General features: G+C 32.3%; 1 protein-coding gene across 1 annotated transcript; it reads left to right on the top strand.

Annotated features, from left to right (window-relative positions):
* Positions 1 to 1,537: 1,537 nt before the first annotated feature.
* LOC143067583 (uncharacterized) lies at positions 1,538 to 14,394 on the top strand. The gene is made up of 4 exons (XM_076240930.1): positions 1,538 to 1,811; positions 5,959 to 6,135; positions 11,455 to 12,264; positions 13,411 to 14,394. Exons 1-4 carry the CDS (start codon positions 1,595 to 1,597, stop codon positions 13,827 to 13,829), a joined length of 1,623 nt encoding a protein of 540 aa, XP_076097045.1. The 5' UTR covers positions 1,538 to 1,594; the 3' UTR covers positions 13,830 to 14,394.
* Positions 14,395 to 17,827: the final 3,433 nt, after the last annotated feature.

The following is a 17,827-nucleotide window of genomic DNA, read 5'->3' as shown; positions in this document are numbered from 1 at the left end:
TCTAATTTGGCAGCTAGTAAAGTCTGAACAGTGTTTCCACATTTTACACTTTTATTCACAGATTTGTTACTTGTAAGGCTGTTGCCTCCAGGCATGTTGTATTAAATCCTTTGTGATCAAGTAAATATAATCAATAATAGGTGAACACTTAAATTCAAAAAATGTTTTTCTGTAAATATCACATAAGTTCCACCAAATTTTTCTCATAAGTTGGCATCCAATGATTCAGCAAATTGTTATCTATCAGTCTATCCACTTTTCATCATGCAACAATTCATATAAAACACAAAAAACTGCAAAAAACTGGGAGCTGACTTTTTACAGTGTTTTCAGCTCGGCGGCCATCTTGATCATCGATATTTGGAATATGATATCGTCAAGTTAATACGCTTTAAAAATTGACAGAGGCGTACCCAAAAACTTTACGTTGTAAGAGTTATCTCCCCAAATACTGTTTTTCTTGTGGCCACTACTCCTTCGCAACCGTAAAAGATTACGACAGATTTATTTTACCAAATTGCTCGTTTTATCTTCAGGATTAGGATTTTAGTTTTAACCGAAGCTATTCGGAGACTCCATATGAGAGTTATCCCCCCTTTTGTAAATGATATAAGTGATATGCATTTCTAACTAGTAAATCATAAGTGAAAGAGACCTAGGGTCTTTTGATTTAAGAGCCTTTGTCCAAAAAAATGAAAAGTAGGTCAAGGTCAAATTATAAATTTTGATTTTGGCTTATTTTTACTTATTTTCATTAAGCTTTAAGATATTGACAAATTAGTTTTACTAAATTGTTAGTTGCGACATGTCGTAACTTATAAATTTAGATTGAAAGGGTGCGTAGACAATAAATGGGAGTTGTCGCCCCTCTTATATTTAGAATTATGTGTAAAGTGATATTACTCATGAACCAAACATATTAAGGAACTAGTGTCTTTTGATTTGAGTTGTTTAGTCTATGACCTTGAAATTGAGGTCAAGGTCATAGGTTAATTGGACGTTCTGATTTTGCCCTTTGCTCGAAATTCATATTCATCAAAAAGCCATAGGAACTGACATTTTCAACTGAATTTTAAAATTTTCATATCAAAATCGATCCTTATTGGTTGAAAGACCTTCAATTGTTCTCTGAACAATTGGTTTTTAATTGTATGTTTAATTATAAGTTTTATAGTGGATTTGACATTCCCGCCAAAATGTTACAGAACAAAGAAAAGCATGCATAACAAAGACACTCAAACTGGGGTGATTTGGTAGGGGTGATCCGGCTCAGACCACCCCTGTTAGAACAAAGGAGTTTGGATGTAACTTCGAGGTACAAAAAGTAGACAATAGAAATCCTTTGTGAGATAAGATCGTCCTAGGTTTCTTAGATAATTATTTCGCGTTGAATAACAAAGAAAATGCACGAGCAGGTTTGTAAGTATGCATAAATCTGCTACTTAAGGTAATTACATAAGTTACAATTACAATTTATTAAGTTATCTCCATATTTAGCAATGACATTTCAAGTATGCACTTGTTAAAGTAAGAACTGAAACTTATTGCACGCTTTCATATTTGATTAAAGTTTCTTATTCCTGGAATAATAATAATGTCTGATGACATATACCTAGGAAACGATATGTCAACAGATGTATTTTTCTTAAAAAAAACAACAGATGCAAAATGGAAAATGACAAGAAAAAATGAAAAAAATGCATCTTGTGTTAAAGTGATAGGAGTTTCTATACTGGCGATATTGGTAGTTATATGTGTTTCTGCTGTAACCGCAGTGGTAACTGTTCATCTAATGGAAACCAACAGACTGGGTAACTGATTATTGGTTCATTTGTTTATTTCTTGCAAACCATTTTTTTGTGCAAACTTCAGTATTCGTTTGAATATAAATGTATTACATTTCCATTAGTTTTAACGTCTGCATTATCTTTTAAAATTTCACTTTGTTCAAGAAACTATTAAAAGGTGATGAAAAAGTAATTTCTGTCAATATGAACTAATAATGTTTTATTTTTAAATGCAAGAAGTATAACAAAATGTTAAAAACAATATTCAAAACGTACAAATTTGTAATTGGTTATTACATTTTGCTATGTGTAGTAAATTTCACATTATGTTATCAATAATATACAAAGATCTTTTATCATGGAAGTTTTATTCCGCCAGCAGGAATTTCTTGAAAAGCGATCTTCGCTTCGACGTTTTGCAGTTATTGAGGAAGAACTGTTATGTACGTTTTTTTTTAAAGTTATCAATGTCCATTGTGATTTGACAGTCAACAATACTTATTGATCTTTACTGGAGACGTAGAGTGGATTCAATAAAAAAGAACTTTACGACTGTCAAATAAAAACATAATTGGTGACAACTATTATCATACAGTACTGTCATTTATATTCAGAACTCATAAAATACCAACCATTTCGAGTACCCTTCAAGTGTCGGTTCGCAATCGGTTGTTCGTTGTCAATGACACTGACCGTCAACCGTGCCAAATATGTTATACGCCAAAGGAGTAGGTCCGGTAAGGACCAGTTTTGGCCTCAAATTTCAGGTTCATCTGACGAAAGATTTTGACCACTTTTTAAACACTTAAGTGTCTATTTCATTTGAATCAATTAGTTTATGTGAAAGATTTTAACTGATTTAGTCATTAAAAACGTCCCGATTTAAGCTCAAATATGAAAAATCTACCAAAATGCCAAAAAATGTCACTTTTCAGATGGTTTTTGTCAAAAATGAAAGTGGCCGCATCCGTGTTCATCCTCAATCTTTATATATGTAATGTATTATTATAAAGTACAACTTATATTTCAATATTAAGGATGAACACGAATGCGGCCACTTTCGTTTCACACGAAAACCGTCTTAAATTTAACTAAAATGCTAGAATTGTGAAGATTTTAGTAATTTAGCATGATTTAATGGTGCTAATACCCGATATATGTGCATTGTATTGTCAAAAACAGCCCATATTTATGTAGCAGCAGCATTCTTCTGTACAATAAATAACTAAAAGTTTACATTTTAACAATTTTGTAAAACTGCTATATTTTGGGACCAAAAAGGGGTCTTACTGGACCTACTCCTTTGGGATACATGCATAAATGTTTTCAAATTTTGTTTATATAGCTCAATACTAAAAAAGGGACAACAGGTATAATAGGAACAGTCAAACTCATAAATCGAAAAAAAACAACTAACAACGTCATGGCTTAAAATTTATAAGACAAACAGACAAATAATAGTACAAAAGACACAACAGAGAAAACCAAAGAATAAGGAACACGAACCCCAACAAAAGCTTTGAGTGTAAGTGTTTCTTTGATATTTCTTTGCTTTGTAAGGTGCATTAAAGTTTTCCATATTAGTAAGACATCGGTGTTTGTTTAAGATTGCATGCTGTCCTCTGTGTGTCTTGTTTTTGTTGTTATAATCAGCATCTTCTTTCATTTATATCAATAATCCCGTAAACATATTGGGCTGCTCGGTATATACGTCCCATTTACCACTATTTGATATATAACTACTATTTATAATATGTAAAAGTTATTGTATGTTACGTTATATACCTTTTTGTAAGACCTAGTTCAAGATTGAACAGAGGGATAATTAAAAACTCAAAGAACGTATTTAAACCTCATATGATATAAACATCTACTGTCCAACGTCCAACACCACGTCAATACTGTAAAAAGTAAAAAACAAAATAAAATACATAGCTCCTTGAAAAATTCAAAACGTAAAGTCCCAAATCAAATAGCAAAATCTAAAGCTCAAACACATTAAATGAAAAGATAACAACTGTCATATTCCTGACTTGGTACAGGCTTTTACGTATGTAGAAAATTGCGGATTACCTGGTTTTATAACTAGCTAAACGTCTTCCTTGTATCACTACTATAACCAAAATAAATAGGTAAAAAAAGGTACGATACAACAAGGATACAAATGTCATAACTTGGTCCAGATTATATCTCTGTTCGTATTACAATTTTTATACTGAGAACTTGGAATCTCTTGAAGTGGTTCTGATACTGTAAACAAGGAAATTTTTGCGGCAGTTTTATTTTCGCTATTTTCGCGGCAGTTTTATTTTCGCTATTTTCGCGGTAAGAATTGAAACGTGAAAGTAAAACGACCGCGAAAATTTCAAGGAAACTCTTTTCATAAAATGAAGACTAAACGTTTACTTTTACAAATTGTGACTTTGATGGAGAGTTGTCTCATTGGTACTCATACCACTTCTTCTTATATCTTCGTATATGAATAGAATTTACAGAGGACTACTATATAACAATGATTTTAAAGATGACACATCTATACCTCAAATCATAACTGTATCTCTAAATGAAAAGCAATGTTAGAAATAAAGACAACAGTAGTATACCGCTGTTCAAAACTCATAAATCCATGGACAAAAAACAAAATCGGGGTAACAAACTAAAACTGAGGGAAACTTGTTAAATATAAGAGGAGAACAACGACACAACATTAAAATGTAACACACACACACACACACACACACAAACGGACTAAGCATTATAAGTCCTATCTTTAACTCAAGTCAGTAATTTAATTAACACGGAAGACATCTGAAGCAAGCATACTTTACGGCTATTGTTATGTAAACAACACTAGCTACAAATATGTAAATAAACTCATCATAGATACCTGGGCTAATTTTTGTATATACGCCAGACGCGCATTTCGTCTACAAAAGACTCATCAGTGACGCTCGAATCCAAAAAAGCCAAATAAAGTACAAAGTTGAAGAGCATTGAGATTCAAATTCCTAAAAGTGTTGTCAAATACAGCTAAGATAATCTATGCCTGAGGTAGAAAAGCCTTATCATTTCAAACAATTCAAAATTTTTTAAATAGCTAATTTATAAATATAACAATATCAATGATAATTCATGTCAGCACATAAAGTGCTGACTACTGGGCTTGTGATAAATGACACCTGTCAGTTAGCTATAAAAGTATCATACGTGTCACGGTTCTTGTCTATCCCAAATTCATGTATTTGGTTTTGATGTTATATTTGTTATTCTCGTGGGATTTTGTCTGATGCTTGGTCCATTTCTCTGTGTGTTACATTTTAGTAATGTGTCGTTGTTCTCCTCTTATATTTAATGCGTTTCCCTCGGTTTTAGTTTGTTACCCCGATTTTGTTTTTTGTCCATGGATTTATGAGTTTTGAACAGCGGTATACTACTGTTGCCTTTATTCATATCGTTAAATCTAATACACAGATTAGTTAGATAAAAAATCGAAATTAATTCACATATTTCTAAACTCGGGTGATTTTGAGCTTGACATATTTTATTATTTGAAGTCTATATGTCGACTGCTCAAGTTGTGTGCTTGGTCTTGCCATAATGTGAAAATATTTAACAGATTTTCAAAAGATTTGGTGTGCCTGAGGCACTTTTCAGGATTTACCTTCATTAGAAACACCAAGGATGTATAATTACATGAATATGACTGTAATGAGCTATATGCCATCAAACGAGACCAATAAGGTCGATCTGACGGATGAAAATGGAACATTGATTTCTTACAAATTTCCAAATTTAAGAAAAATATCACAACCCTTAAGAAGTACCGACGTACTGACTACAGGATTGATGATACTATCGAGGACTAGCGTCTACTAGCAGTGGCATATAAACCGTTAATGTACATGAAAATGGTGCGTCTGAATTAAGTTGATATAGAAATCATAAATGCTTCTGATATTGACTTAGATATGACATTTGCATAAGTGTTGTTGAAGTAAGATAGTATCCCATCACAGACATCAACTCGTTGAAGATTTGAAATCTTAAAGAAAGGTATTTTTTTAACCTATACATTGCATATGCCAGTTCCAATCCAACACCGTCATCAGTCGGTGCTTTTAAATACGTTTTCGAATAAGAATGCTAACTTTTTGCTATACATAATTTTCAGAGCTCAACACTTCGGGAGAACACTTTTTGAAAAGTTTCTTCGACAGAAACTATACAAATGAAACAATGGGAACAAATGGCTCAGTTAGCGGTAACGTTCAAGAAGGCATTAAGGGAGAAAAAGGAGATGTTGATGAAAATGGACTACCAGGTATTATGGGAGCGACAGGCAAAAAAGGTGGGTGTGTAAAATAAGAATAATTTCATTTATTTGATTATGAATGTAAATACAAGTAAATTATCGAAACACTGATCATCATTTGATTGGTTTTTTTTCACAGTTAGAGCATTAAGTACAGCATTACAGGTTTAAGTTCAGTCTAAATTATTTCTATTTGCACATAGCTTCGATATAGTTAGAGTCCCTATTTAATTTCTATATCCAGTATGGAGAAACAAATCAGCATCGCCTGATATTAGTAGCGGTCCATAAATAACAACACTTTTTCCAATAGACAATTACACCCAATTTACAATAACCTTGACAAATCTCACTACTAGCCTTGTTTGTAGTCTGCTCGACTGTCTTCTCTATTACTTGATTGTCTATTATTGTCCTTTGTACCCTAATAAATTCTTTATTTAGTAACGCTTCGAATACCGGGAAATTAGTTTGTTTGGTGTATAAATCTCATCAATTACTTGATTAAGAACTCTTTGTTGCCTAATCTTGTTTGCTAAGGAATCACATGTAACTCTTGAAGACACGTTTGTTTCACGTGTATTTTTTCGTTTGAAATGTTTCACATAATGTTATATCGGGCCCTTTATAACTGATTACAAGGTATCTAGGGCCAGTTTCACAAAGCTGTCTTAGGAATAAAACATTTCTTAGGATGGTCTTACGACACATCTAAGTCATAAGTGGGTTTCACAAAGCGGTTCTAACTTATACATCTCTTTAAATTGGTCATAAAGTTAGGACTACACGAGAGGTGTCTTATGATGGTCTTAGGATAGCCATAAATTTAATTATACAAATTACACTATTTTTTATATTAATTTTGCAAATTGTGTTATTATTATTTAATTTACATAGCTCCTTTTCTTTCTCGCAACTAAATTTTTATAGGTTGACGGATTACTAACTATGATTTATGGTTAGGACTTAAAAATGAATAACCTCACCCAAACCGAATGAAAATGTACATTTTACCCAACACAATTCAGTAAATAACGGAGTAAATTAGTAAAAAGTAATGTTTGCACGTCAAAACCGTACAATAGTGCTTATAGTGATTCTTTTCTGAAATGTATTTTTTAAGGGGAAGGGCGATTGTACATAGCTAGGCTATTGGAGATCATTTAAAGTATCATAGGGTGAAGGGATTTCGTATGATTGCTTATTTATAAATCTGACATGAGGTGAATACTACTATGACCAAACCAGTTAGATACAATAAAATTTAGTCAGAGGCTATTTATAATATTATAATGACTTATCAACTTGTTGAAAAGTTTATACGGCCAAATTAACTAATTATCTGGTATTCGAAGCGTTACTAAATAAATTTCTAAAGAATTCATTGGGGGTACAAAGAACACTAATAGACAATCAAGTAGTAAGGAAGACAGTCGAGCAGACTACAAACAAGGCTAGTAGTGAGATTTGGCAAAGGTGATTGTAAATTGGGTGTAATACTATCAGAATCGATTAACAACAATTGATCAGTACTATTTGAACTACAGAAATGCCAAAAATCAACTGACGTAAACGTTAATTTCTAATATGCTGCATGTCTGCAAGTTATCTTTTAAAAAAATAGTTTTTAATGTATGAAACAATTAACAGCAAAAGTAACCAAAAATACAGGATCTACACCCTTAACAAACCAAATGTTGCTTATTCTTTATTTTTCTTTGTTGTGTCATATGTTCTTTTGTTTGTATGTTTGTCTTTTTTCATTTTTAGTCAGGCATTGTCAGTTTGTTTTCGATTTATGAGTTTGACTGTCCCTCTGGTATCTTTTGTCCCTCTTTTACTGAAGCAAACAATGGACTCCTGACGAAGAAATTGTAAACAGGACTTTAAAATAAATAAGCATCTATTAAAAGAAAATCTCTCTCTATGTATATATGATCTAATAATACAAAATTAAAGTTAAAACCAAATCCTCATTTATAAAACTCTTAATTGAGTTAACAAGGAGTTATTGGTCCTGATAAACGTATTTTCCTAATTGTTTGCTTTTCCTTCTGAAATTTAACATCAATATTGATATATCATATTCAAAAGGGGTGGTATGGGCCCAATTAGTCTCTCGTCTTGCCAACTTGTTTCTTCATTTGTATGAGACTGAATTCATACAAGAACTTCTTAGGAAGGCAGATAAGAAATTAGAAAAATCCTTTAACTATACTTTCTGATGTAAAGAATATGTTATCACACTAAGTTATTCAAAATTTGATGACTATGTTGAACGCATCGATCCCCTCAAAATAGAGATAAAGGATACCACAGATACAGTTAAGTCTGCCTCATATCTTGACTTACATCTACAAATTGACAATGAGGGTTGGTTGAAAACAAAATGTTACGACAAAAGAGATAATTTTAGCCTCTCAATTGTGAACTTCATTTCTATGTAGCAATATTACAGCAGCGCCTGCATATGGAGTATATATCTCCAAATTGATATGATATTCCCGAGCATATATGTCCTATCATGATTTCTTTGATGGAAGGTTGCTGTTCACAAGGAAGTTTTTACACCAAAAGTCGACGGATCTGCTTTCCCTTCGAGATCACCCCCCCCCCCCGTTTTTTGGTTGGGTTCGTCTTGCTTAATCTTTAGTTTTCTATGTTGTGTATTGTGTTCTATTATTTGTCTGTTTGTCTTTTTATTTTTTAGTCATGGCATTGTCAGTTTACTTTTGATCTATGAGTTAGGCTGTCCCTCTGGTATTTTTCGCTCCTCTTTTACACAGTAAAATGTTTAATTTCCAATTTTGACCTAAATGATTAAGGTGTGTACGTGCAAAATGACAAGTAAAATGAGAAAAACACATTGACCTCGGAAAACATCGGTTCTTTGATATCCTGACATGTTAGGACAAGGAAGATAATCTGATATTCATAAGTATTATTATTTAATGTATAGAATAAAACACATGACTTTAAGTAGCAACAATATCTTTTAATAACGTGAAAATTTTAAGTGATATGTCAAAAATATGTATCATGTTAAGATGTACAAAGCACTTCATCTGATTCTACATATTTTTATAAATAAAAGCGTTTAAGGAAGTTTGCTACTCTGCTTTAAAATAACAAGCGTTTTATAACACTAGTATGTGTTGATGGGGGATAAATAAAGTAACCAATAAAACAAAAAAATATATATTAGGTCAATGTGCTTGTTCTCGAGATACATGTATTAGCAATTGAAATATTTGCGGGAAAATGTTCTCTCTTGATTTTTCATAGCTTTATTATTTTAAGTTGTCAAAAACTATTAAAAACATTACAAAGATTTTATAAGACTTTTGCAGTAGCTTATAATTATACATGTAAAAGATTTATAAAAAGAAAAATGGTGGCCAATGGGCAAATTTTTTAATGCATTTAAATGGATAAAAACCAGAGGATACCGAAAATCTGACAAAAATCCTTAAACTTGACAGGCGAACATCCTTAAATATGAAAGTTAAAAAATTATTACTAAATTATAATCCTGGTACCTTTGATAACTAATTACCTACATTTATAATTTAGTTCATTTTGATTTTAACATGTTGTACCTCCATCCAGACACTGATATTCCTTTTAAGATTCGACTTCCATATGTGGGCGTTGATTTTTTTCATTTTATTCTCTATATCTTATATACTTAATGCTATATCCACTCAAGACATAATTATTAAAACAAAGTTAAATTTTACTTTTAACTGTCCATGTCAATGCATTCTTTTTTTTTAATATGAGCGTCATGCACTGATGAGTCTTTTTTTAAACTAAATGCACTTTTGGTCAGTTTACTTTCGATCTATGAGTTAGGCTGTCCCTCTGGTATTTTTCGCTTCTCTTTTACACAGTAAAATGTTTAATTTCCAATTTTGACCTAAATGATTAAGGTGTGTACGTGCAAAATGACAAGTAAAATGAGAAAAACACATTGACCTCGGAAAACATCGGTTCTTTGATATCCTGACATGTTAGGAGAAGGAAGATAATCTGATATTCATAAGTATTATTATTTAATGTATAGAATAAAACACATGACTTTAAGTAGCAACAATATCTTTTAATAACGTGAGAATTTTAAGTGATATGTCAAAAATATGTATCATGTTAAGATGTACAAAGTACTTCATCTGATTCTACATCTTTTTATAAATAAAAGTGTTTAAGGAAGTTTGCTACACTGCTTTAAAATAACAAGCGTTTTATAACACTAGTATATGTTAATGGCGGGTAAATAAAGGAAGCAAAAAAAAAAAAAAAATATATGTTAGGTCAATGTGCTTGTTCTCGAGATACATGTATTAGCAATTGAAATTTTTGCGGGGAAATGTTCTCTCTTGCTTTTGCATAGCTTTATCATTTCAATTTGTTAAAAAATATTAAAAAAATTACAAAGATTTTATAAAACTTTTGCAGTAGCTTATAATTATACATGTAAAAGATTTAAAAAAAAGAAAAATGGGGGCCAATGAGCAAATTTTTTAAGGCATTCAAATGGATAAAAACCAGAGGATACCGAAAATCTGACAAAAATCCTTAAACTTGACAAGCGAACATCCTTTAATATGAAAATTAAAAAATGATTAACCTACATTTATAATTTAGTTCATTTTGATTTTAACATGTTATACCTCCATCCAGACACTGATATTCCTTTTACGATTCGACTTCCATATGTGGGCGTTGATTGTTTTCATTTTTTTTCTCTCTATATCTTATATACTTTCTGCTATATCCACTAAAGATATTATTACATAATTATTATAACAAAATTAAATTTTACTTTTAACTGTCCATGTCAATGCATTCTTTTTTTTTTTTTTTTTGATAGGAGCGTCACGCACTGATGAGTCTTATTTTTAAACCAAATGCGCGTCTGGTGCAAATACAAAATGTGTATCTTGGTATCTATGATGAGTTTATTTCTATGTAGAACAAGACCGTAAGCGATAACTTTGAATACAATGAAGATTAATTTTTTGACTGTCCCTTTGATATCTTTCGTCCCTCTTTAAGAGCAGGCGATGATCAAAACCCGACTCGAATTTAATCTTGTAAACATTTCTGTTATTCCTTGAGTATACTTCTTACAATTCTACGGCTACAGTCAAGTTGAAAAACAAATTCAGAATTTCGAAAATGAAAATGAATATCGGTGGTAATCTTCGATTAACAAATAAGTTAAGATATGATTACGGTCATTGCTGCTTCATATTTTGTTTTACAAAAGCTTACTAATAGTACATCTTTAAACATGCATATAAAACTGACAGATATATAATACTATTATTGCCATAGTTGTACACATTACAGGTGAAGATGGCGAGAAAGGAACGAAAGGCAATAAAGGACAATCTGGTAACACTGGTGAAAATGGCGAAAATGGTCAAATGGGAGAACAGGGGCCAGTTGGCAGCAAAGGACAATCGGGAGAAAAGGGAGAAAAGGGGCTTCTTGGTGCAAAGGGAAAATTAGGTGTCAACGAACCAAACGGCAACAAAGGCACCATCGGCGAAGAAGGTCAAAGAGGAGACAAAGGTTCAATCGGTAACAAAGGTGAAAATGGAGAAAGAGGTCAGACAGGTCCAATCGGTGACAAAGGTCAAAGAGGAGACAAAGGTGAAAATGGGATCAGAGGTCAGACAGGTGCTATCGGTGACAAAGGTCAAAAAGGAGACAAAGGTGAAAATGGGATCAGAGGTCAGACAGGTTCTATCGGTGACAAAGGTCAAAGAGGAGACAAAGGTGAAAATGGGATCAGAGGTCAGACAGGTCTAGTTGGCGGAAAAGGTTCTATCGGTGACAAAGGTCAAAGGGGAGACAAAGGTACAATCGGTGACAAAGGTAAAAATGGAGACAGAGGTCAGACAGGTAACAAAGGTCCAGTTGGCGAGAAAGGTTCTATCGGGGACAAAGGTCAAAGAGGCGATAATGGAATTGCGGGAAGTAAAGGTGGAAATGGAAAATTTGGGGACAAGGGATCAGTTGGTGACAAGGGTGTTGTCGGCGACAAAGGTCTGACAGGTGACATAGGTCCCACTGGAGAACCAGGCAGCAAAGGTCAATCCGGCCACAAAGGTGCTAATGGTGAAAAAGGTTTGAAAGGGTCATCTGGTGAATCAGGTAAGGATATAGTGTCTCGCAAGTCAGTTTTTGGCTGGATATTGGTTGTTTTATTATGTATTTATATTTTGTAGGAAGTATTTTTATTAAATCAATATGTGACATTTTTTTAAACAAATTATTTATTTATTTGTTATTTATTTATTTATTTCTTAATACAAAACCCTGGCGGCGAATTAGATGTTTAACACCAACAACCAATCATTCAGTCGACGATAATCAGTTATGCTTATGCCTTAAAAGGTTGACAGTTGACTATTATTAATAACATTAACGATACTTATTTTCCTGCACCAGATGCGCATTTCGACAATACATGTCTCTTCAGTGATGCTCGTGGCCAAAATATTTGAAATCCAAAGCTTATATAAAAGATGAAGAGCTATAATCCAAAAGGTCCAAAAAGTATAGCCAAATCCGTGAAAGGAATCAGAGCTTTGCATGAGGGAGATACATTCCTTATTTTATAATAATTTCTAACATTTTGTAACAGCAAAGTTTAATAAAAAAAAAAAAAAACGTATTTTCATGCCAGTACCGAAGTACTGGCTACTGGGCTGGTGATACCCTCGGGGACTAACAGTCCACCAGCAGAGGCATCGACCCAGTGGTAGTAATAACATTAACGATACTTATTTTCCTGCACCAGATGCGCATTTCGACAATACATATATGCATGTCTTTTCAGTGATGCTCGTGGCCAAAATATTTGAAATCCAAAGCTTATATAAAAGATGAAGAGCTATAATCCAAAAGGTCCAAAAAGTATAGCCAAATCCGTGAAAGGAATCAGAGCTTTGCATGAGGGAGATACATTCCTTATTTTATAATAATTTCTAACATTTTGTAACAGCAAAGTTTAATAAAAAAAAAAACCAAAAACGTATTTTCATGCCAGTACCAATGATATTTTAACTGAAATAAAAAGTATACATATATTTGATATGTTTACCTATAAAATGATTATACTTGAAAATCCTTATGGAAGTAAACAAACATTTTACTCTCAATTTTAAGTAACAAAGAAAAAATATCGTATCTCTTCAGTTGAATGACTTTTTGAATACAGGTTAAATTAGAACTTTATGAATGGCAAAAATAAATATCTGCTCAACAACTCTCAATGTTTTTTTTTTTTTATTATAGGAAAGGTTCCTGTGGTTTTATTTCGTGCTCGAAATGTGTCGCCAGACTCAGGTCTTTCGAACACAATAATTAAATTTCCTATTGTGGCTATCAATTCTGGAAGTGGATATGACAAATCAACTGGAAAATTTACAGCTCCCCAGTCTGGAACATATTTGTTTATATTACAAATATGTCCAGAAAAGAATCATAATGTGCTGATGACGTTGAGAACGAATAGCAACACATTTGGGGTTCTTAATCAGAAAAACAGCCATGATGACGGTCCATGTATCTCCACTAGTGGAGTTACTATTTTGTTAAAGGGAGCGAAAGTCTGGGTATATTGTAAATCAGCAAGTTCCGGTGATTCAGTATGGAATGCTGGTGAAAACGGAAATAGCTTTTCGGGTGTCTTGTTACATACAGGAACTTCATAATTCACATCAAATAGTAACTGTACACTATAAAGTTTCTTTCAATACAAGCAAAACACAATATTTCGTCAACTCTATCATTTTGGAATATTTGTCAGGCTGTTCCTGCTGACCTTATATGCTTATGAAACTAGCCATTGTCATCATGAAGAGTACAATGGAATTGATTAACGCGCTAATGTACACATTTTACGTGAATATTCATTTCAATTAACTCTGGGTCAAAATATCTGTGGAAGGAGATATTTTCCGTATTGCTTACAACAGTTTGAAGAAGATCAGTCTAGCTTTTAATTCGACTCTCTGTTCTGGTGAATAGTTTGTCAGATTGAAACCATCCAACAGTTACTGAAATCGAATTGGTTTTGCAGAATGAAATAGTCTGTTATTTTTTTAGTTATTTTATTTACCCTTTTAAAATTTTGTACTTTTAGTTCGGCAATTGTTTTGCAAAAATCAACATTTCATGAAACAACAACATTTGAACTCGCATTTGTGTCAATAGTGTAACAATCGCAATAATAAATGGACACGGTAATTTCAGAATTGACAATATGTGGGTACTTAGTTAATGTCTTGATCTTTTTTTAAAACAAATTCTCGATCCGAGTCACACAACAAATTAGCATTATATTAGATAAGACATCAGCCCAAAAGATACTGGTCAGTGTTTGAGATTGGACTTGCTATTTTGAATAGCTTTATGGATAGGTGTACACACCAGTTCAATAATCCTTTCAACTATTATTTGTAGATAAAAGATATCAAAAGATAATTCGATAGCTGTATTTATCAAGACTCCCAGGAAGAATTATCTTCCAAAAAAGCAAAGTTCTGATTTGAGACATTTTTATATATAAAGCAACAGTAGTATACCGCTGTTCAAGTCATAAATCAATTGAGAGAAAACAAATCCGGGTTACAAACTAAAACCGAGGGAATCTCAACTTCAATTAGAGGAAAACAACGAGACAAAAGAACACTGAAGCGCAACAACAAAAACAACAATGCAACATACATAAAAACGAACTTATAGATAAAAACTGCCAAAATCCGGATCAGTGACGCTCATATCAAAACAGTTAAAAAGCCAAACAAGTACAAAGTTGAAGAGTATTGAGGACCCAAAAGTCCAAAAAGTACCATGGAATTTCACAAAACACGGACAGAAGCTTTTCAGGTTTAAGAGTCAACTTATACATTTTGCCAGACTTTTTGTGCTCAAGAAATAGCATCGGAAGAAAAGTCATATTTGTACAATCCATTTTTTAATTGTTCTTTACTTTATTTATTTTCTCTTGTTTAGTTAACGCATCAATGTAAATATAACGGAATTTGATGAGACTGTCATCAAAGTGAGAGGGTTAGCGCTATAAAACCAGGTTTAATCCACTATTTTCTACATTTGAAAATGCCTGTACCAAGTCAGGAATATGACAGTTCTTGTCCATTCGTTTTTGATGCGTTTTGTTATTTGATTTTGCCATGTGATTATGGACTTTCCGAATTGATTTTTCTCTAAGTTCAGTATTTTTGTGATTTTACTTTTTACTGTTAAATTGACGTTTTTCATTATCATTTAGATAAAGCCTAGATTTAAAATTTTAAAATTTTAAAAATTAATATTGAAAACATGCAATATCACATTTAAATGATAAACACCAAGATTAAGGAAACAAAGCAAACAAACAACAGTTCAAAGTACTACTCAGGAAACTCGAGGCTAAGCGACAAGAACCCCGCCAAAAACCTTGGAATAAACCTTGGGAGCTTTTTGAAACTTTAGATTAAAAAAAGTCATCAAGTCAACAACCGCTGTGAATATTGTTTTAGAAATTGTTTCCGTGAACAAGTTTGTACAACCATTCAGAAATGGTTGCTCTAGATAAAATACTTTTGGTTTAAAGAAAGCATGTTTTGTTTAGCATATATCTCTACTTACCGGCATACAGTTAAACTAATTTATTTCTTAGGCCACGCCAATTTAATTTCTTATTCTACGGATTTTTGGACTCCAAAATTTGGGGCGAGCGAGCGATTTGAAAATTTTAATAAAAAAATATTTAAATTGCAAATTTTTGAGGCGAAGCTCGAAAAAGTAAAGGCGAGCGATTATATATATTTTTTTTGTAAAAATGAAATAGTAGGTTTTGACAATAATAAAACTTGATTTATAACTTGTACTTTTACATTTCTTTAATTTCTGAAGTATTTTTTCCCTGTTCACCAAGAAATAATTAAATCTGGTCTATGTATGTGTGACTTACAATGAGACAATTCTCCATCCAAGTCATAATCAGTTTGGGGGCAACCCCTTAATGTTATAAATATCCCTTTTACATGTTTTATGAGGGATCAATATAAGTTATAATATATTTGTTTGTACAAAAGGGCTCATATTTTCTCAAAGAACTATATATCTATCTAGTTTTAAATGGTCAAAACATGTCCAAGAATTTTGTAATATTCCTGGACTTTAACCATGTTAAATTAACACATTTACTTTAACAGATTAATGTTATTCAAAATAAGTGGACCCCTCTTTTAGAAAAAGTTGTTTAAAATATGATGTAACTCTCCTCTTTTTGAGTACAAAATTCTAAGTTTTCAAAGATCTTCAAAGGTTTTGTATAGAAGAACTATACAAATCCTTGGTATTTCTATTTTCTTTTTTACATCAGTAAAATGACCCCTTGTATGAGGTAGGGTTGTTCTCAACCTGACAATAACAAACACAGGTCAAAGTACGGCCTTTTACACGGGGCTTTGATACAGACCAAACAGCAAGCTATAAAGGATCCAAAAATTATAAGCGTACACAATTCGAACAGAAAAACAAACGATCTAATTTATATATCCAAACGGGAAAATACCAATGAATAACATCAACAAACGATAACTGCTGAACGACAGGCCCCTGGATCAATCAGGACAGGTGCATAAACATGCATCGGCTATAGATAGTTTTGTTATGCCAGCATACAATATAATTGCAGTTGAAGGCAAATCCTTCAGAAGTTCTTTGTACTTTATTCTATTAACAACGAACATTTTTTGACAGGGAAAATAAGTAAAGGGGAAAGAAACCAAAGTTGATATTTTTTTATAATATTTACAAAAAAAAGGTGCGGGAAATAGACATGATTACATTTCCGGATGCGGGAAGCAGGAATATAAAAAAAATAAAAAAATCTGTTTTGAAAAAAATAGGTGCGGGCGGGTCCGTCGAACAAGGAATCAAATTGGTGTGGCCTTATCGGAAACTTTCGTAAAAAAACTTTAGCACATTGTAAACTGAAACTTCCTTGAGTATATATTTTCACGTAGATAATGTCGTCAAGTAAAATAATGAAATTATTTTTGCAAATTATTTACATTGATTTTAAGAGCCAAAACCTGTTGGTCACGGACCAACATACAGAACTCTGATTCCATGGCTTGGTGAAGGATTGCTTACAACAGGAGGGCCCAAATGGGCAAGATCACGTCGACTTCTTACACCGGCTTTCCATTTTGAAAGGATACCAAACAATCAGCAACCAGTGCGTAGACATACTCATAGTAAGTTATTTTTCATTTATCAAATTGGCCAAATTTAATATGTATCACAAGAATGTATAAGAAGTACATTCTTGACTAAAACAATAATTTTATTGAAAGTAAAGCTTTACTCTGTCTTTCAGATACACTAGGATTCACTTTCGATTTGAATGTCCTTCAAAAAAGATTTTAACCCCAAAAAAATATAAACAAGTATATGAAAAATTTCAATATTGTTACAAATGTTGTTAAATCTATGACGCCACAAATACATACTGTTAATTTTTTATCGTCATATCGAATTAAAATCAATACTAAAATTAGTATTAATTGGACTGTAGTTTCATTTCTTGTTTTTTTTTTGGTTAATAAATTTACGTTTGTTCACTGTACTGTTAAATACAAACAAATTATGTGCAAATATCATATATTAATATTGAGATCTGATATTAAAGTGCAAT

Source organism: Mytilus galloprovincialis, chromosome 3 (genome assembly GCF_965363235.1).
Source record: "Mytilus galloprovincialis chromosome 3, xbMytGall1.hap1.1, whole genome shotgun sequence".
Classification (NCBI taxonomy): domain Eukaryota; kingdom Metazoa; phylum Mollusca; class Bivalvia; order Mytilida; family Mytilidae; genus Mytilus; species Mytilus galloprovincialis.
This window is presented reverse-complemented; position numbering and strand designations above follow the sequence as displayed.

Bases quoted from the DNA above. Each gene is read 5' to 3' on its own strand.
- LOC143067583 (XM_076240930.1), top strand. From the start codon at position 1,595: ATGTCTGATGACATATACCTAGGAAACGATATGTCAACAGATGTATTT. The intron at 1,812-5,958 runs GTAACTGATTAT...CATAATTTTCAG, and splicing joins AATGGAAACCAACAGACTGG to AGCTCAACACTTCGGGAGAA. The intron at 6,136-11,454 runs GTGGGTGTGTAA...TACACATTACAG, and splicing joins GGGAGCGACAGGCAAAAAAG to GTGAAGATGGCGAGAAAGGA.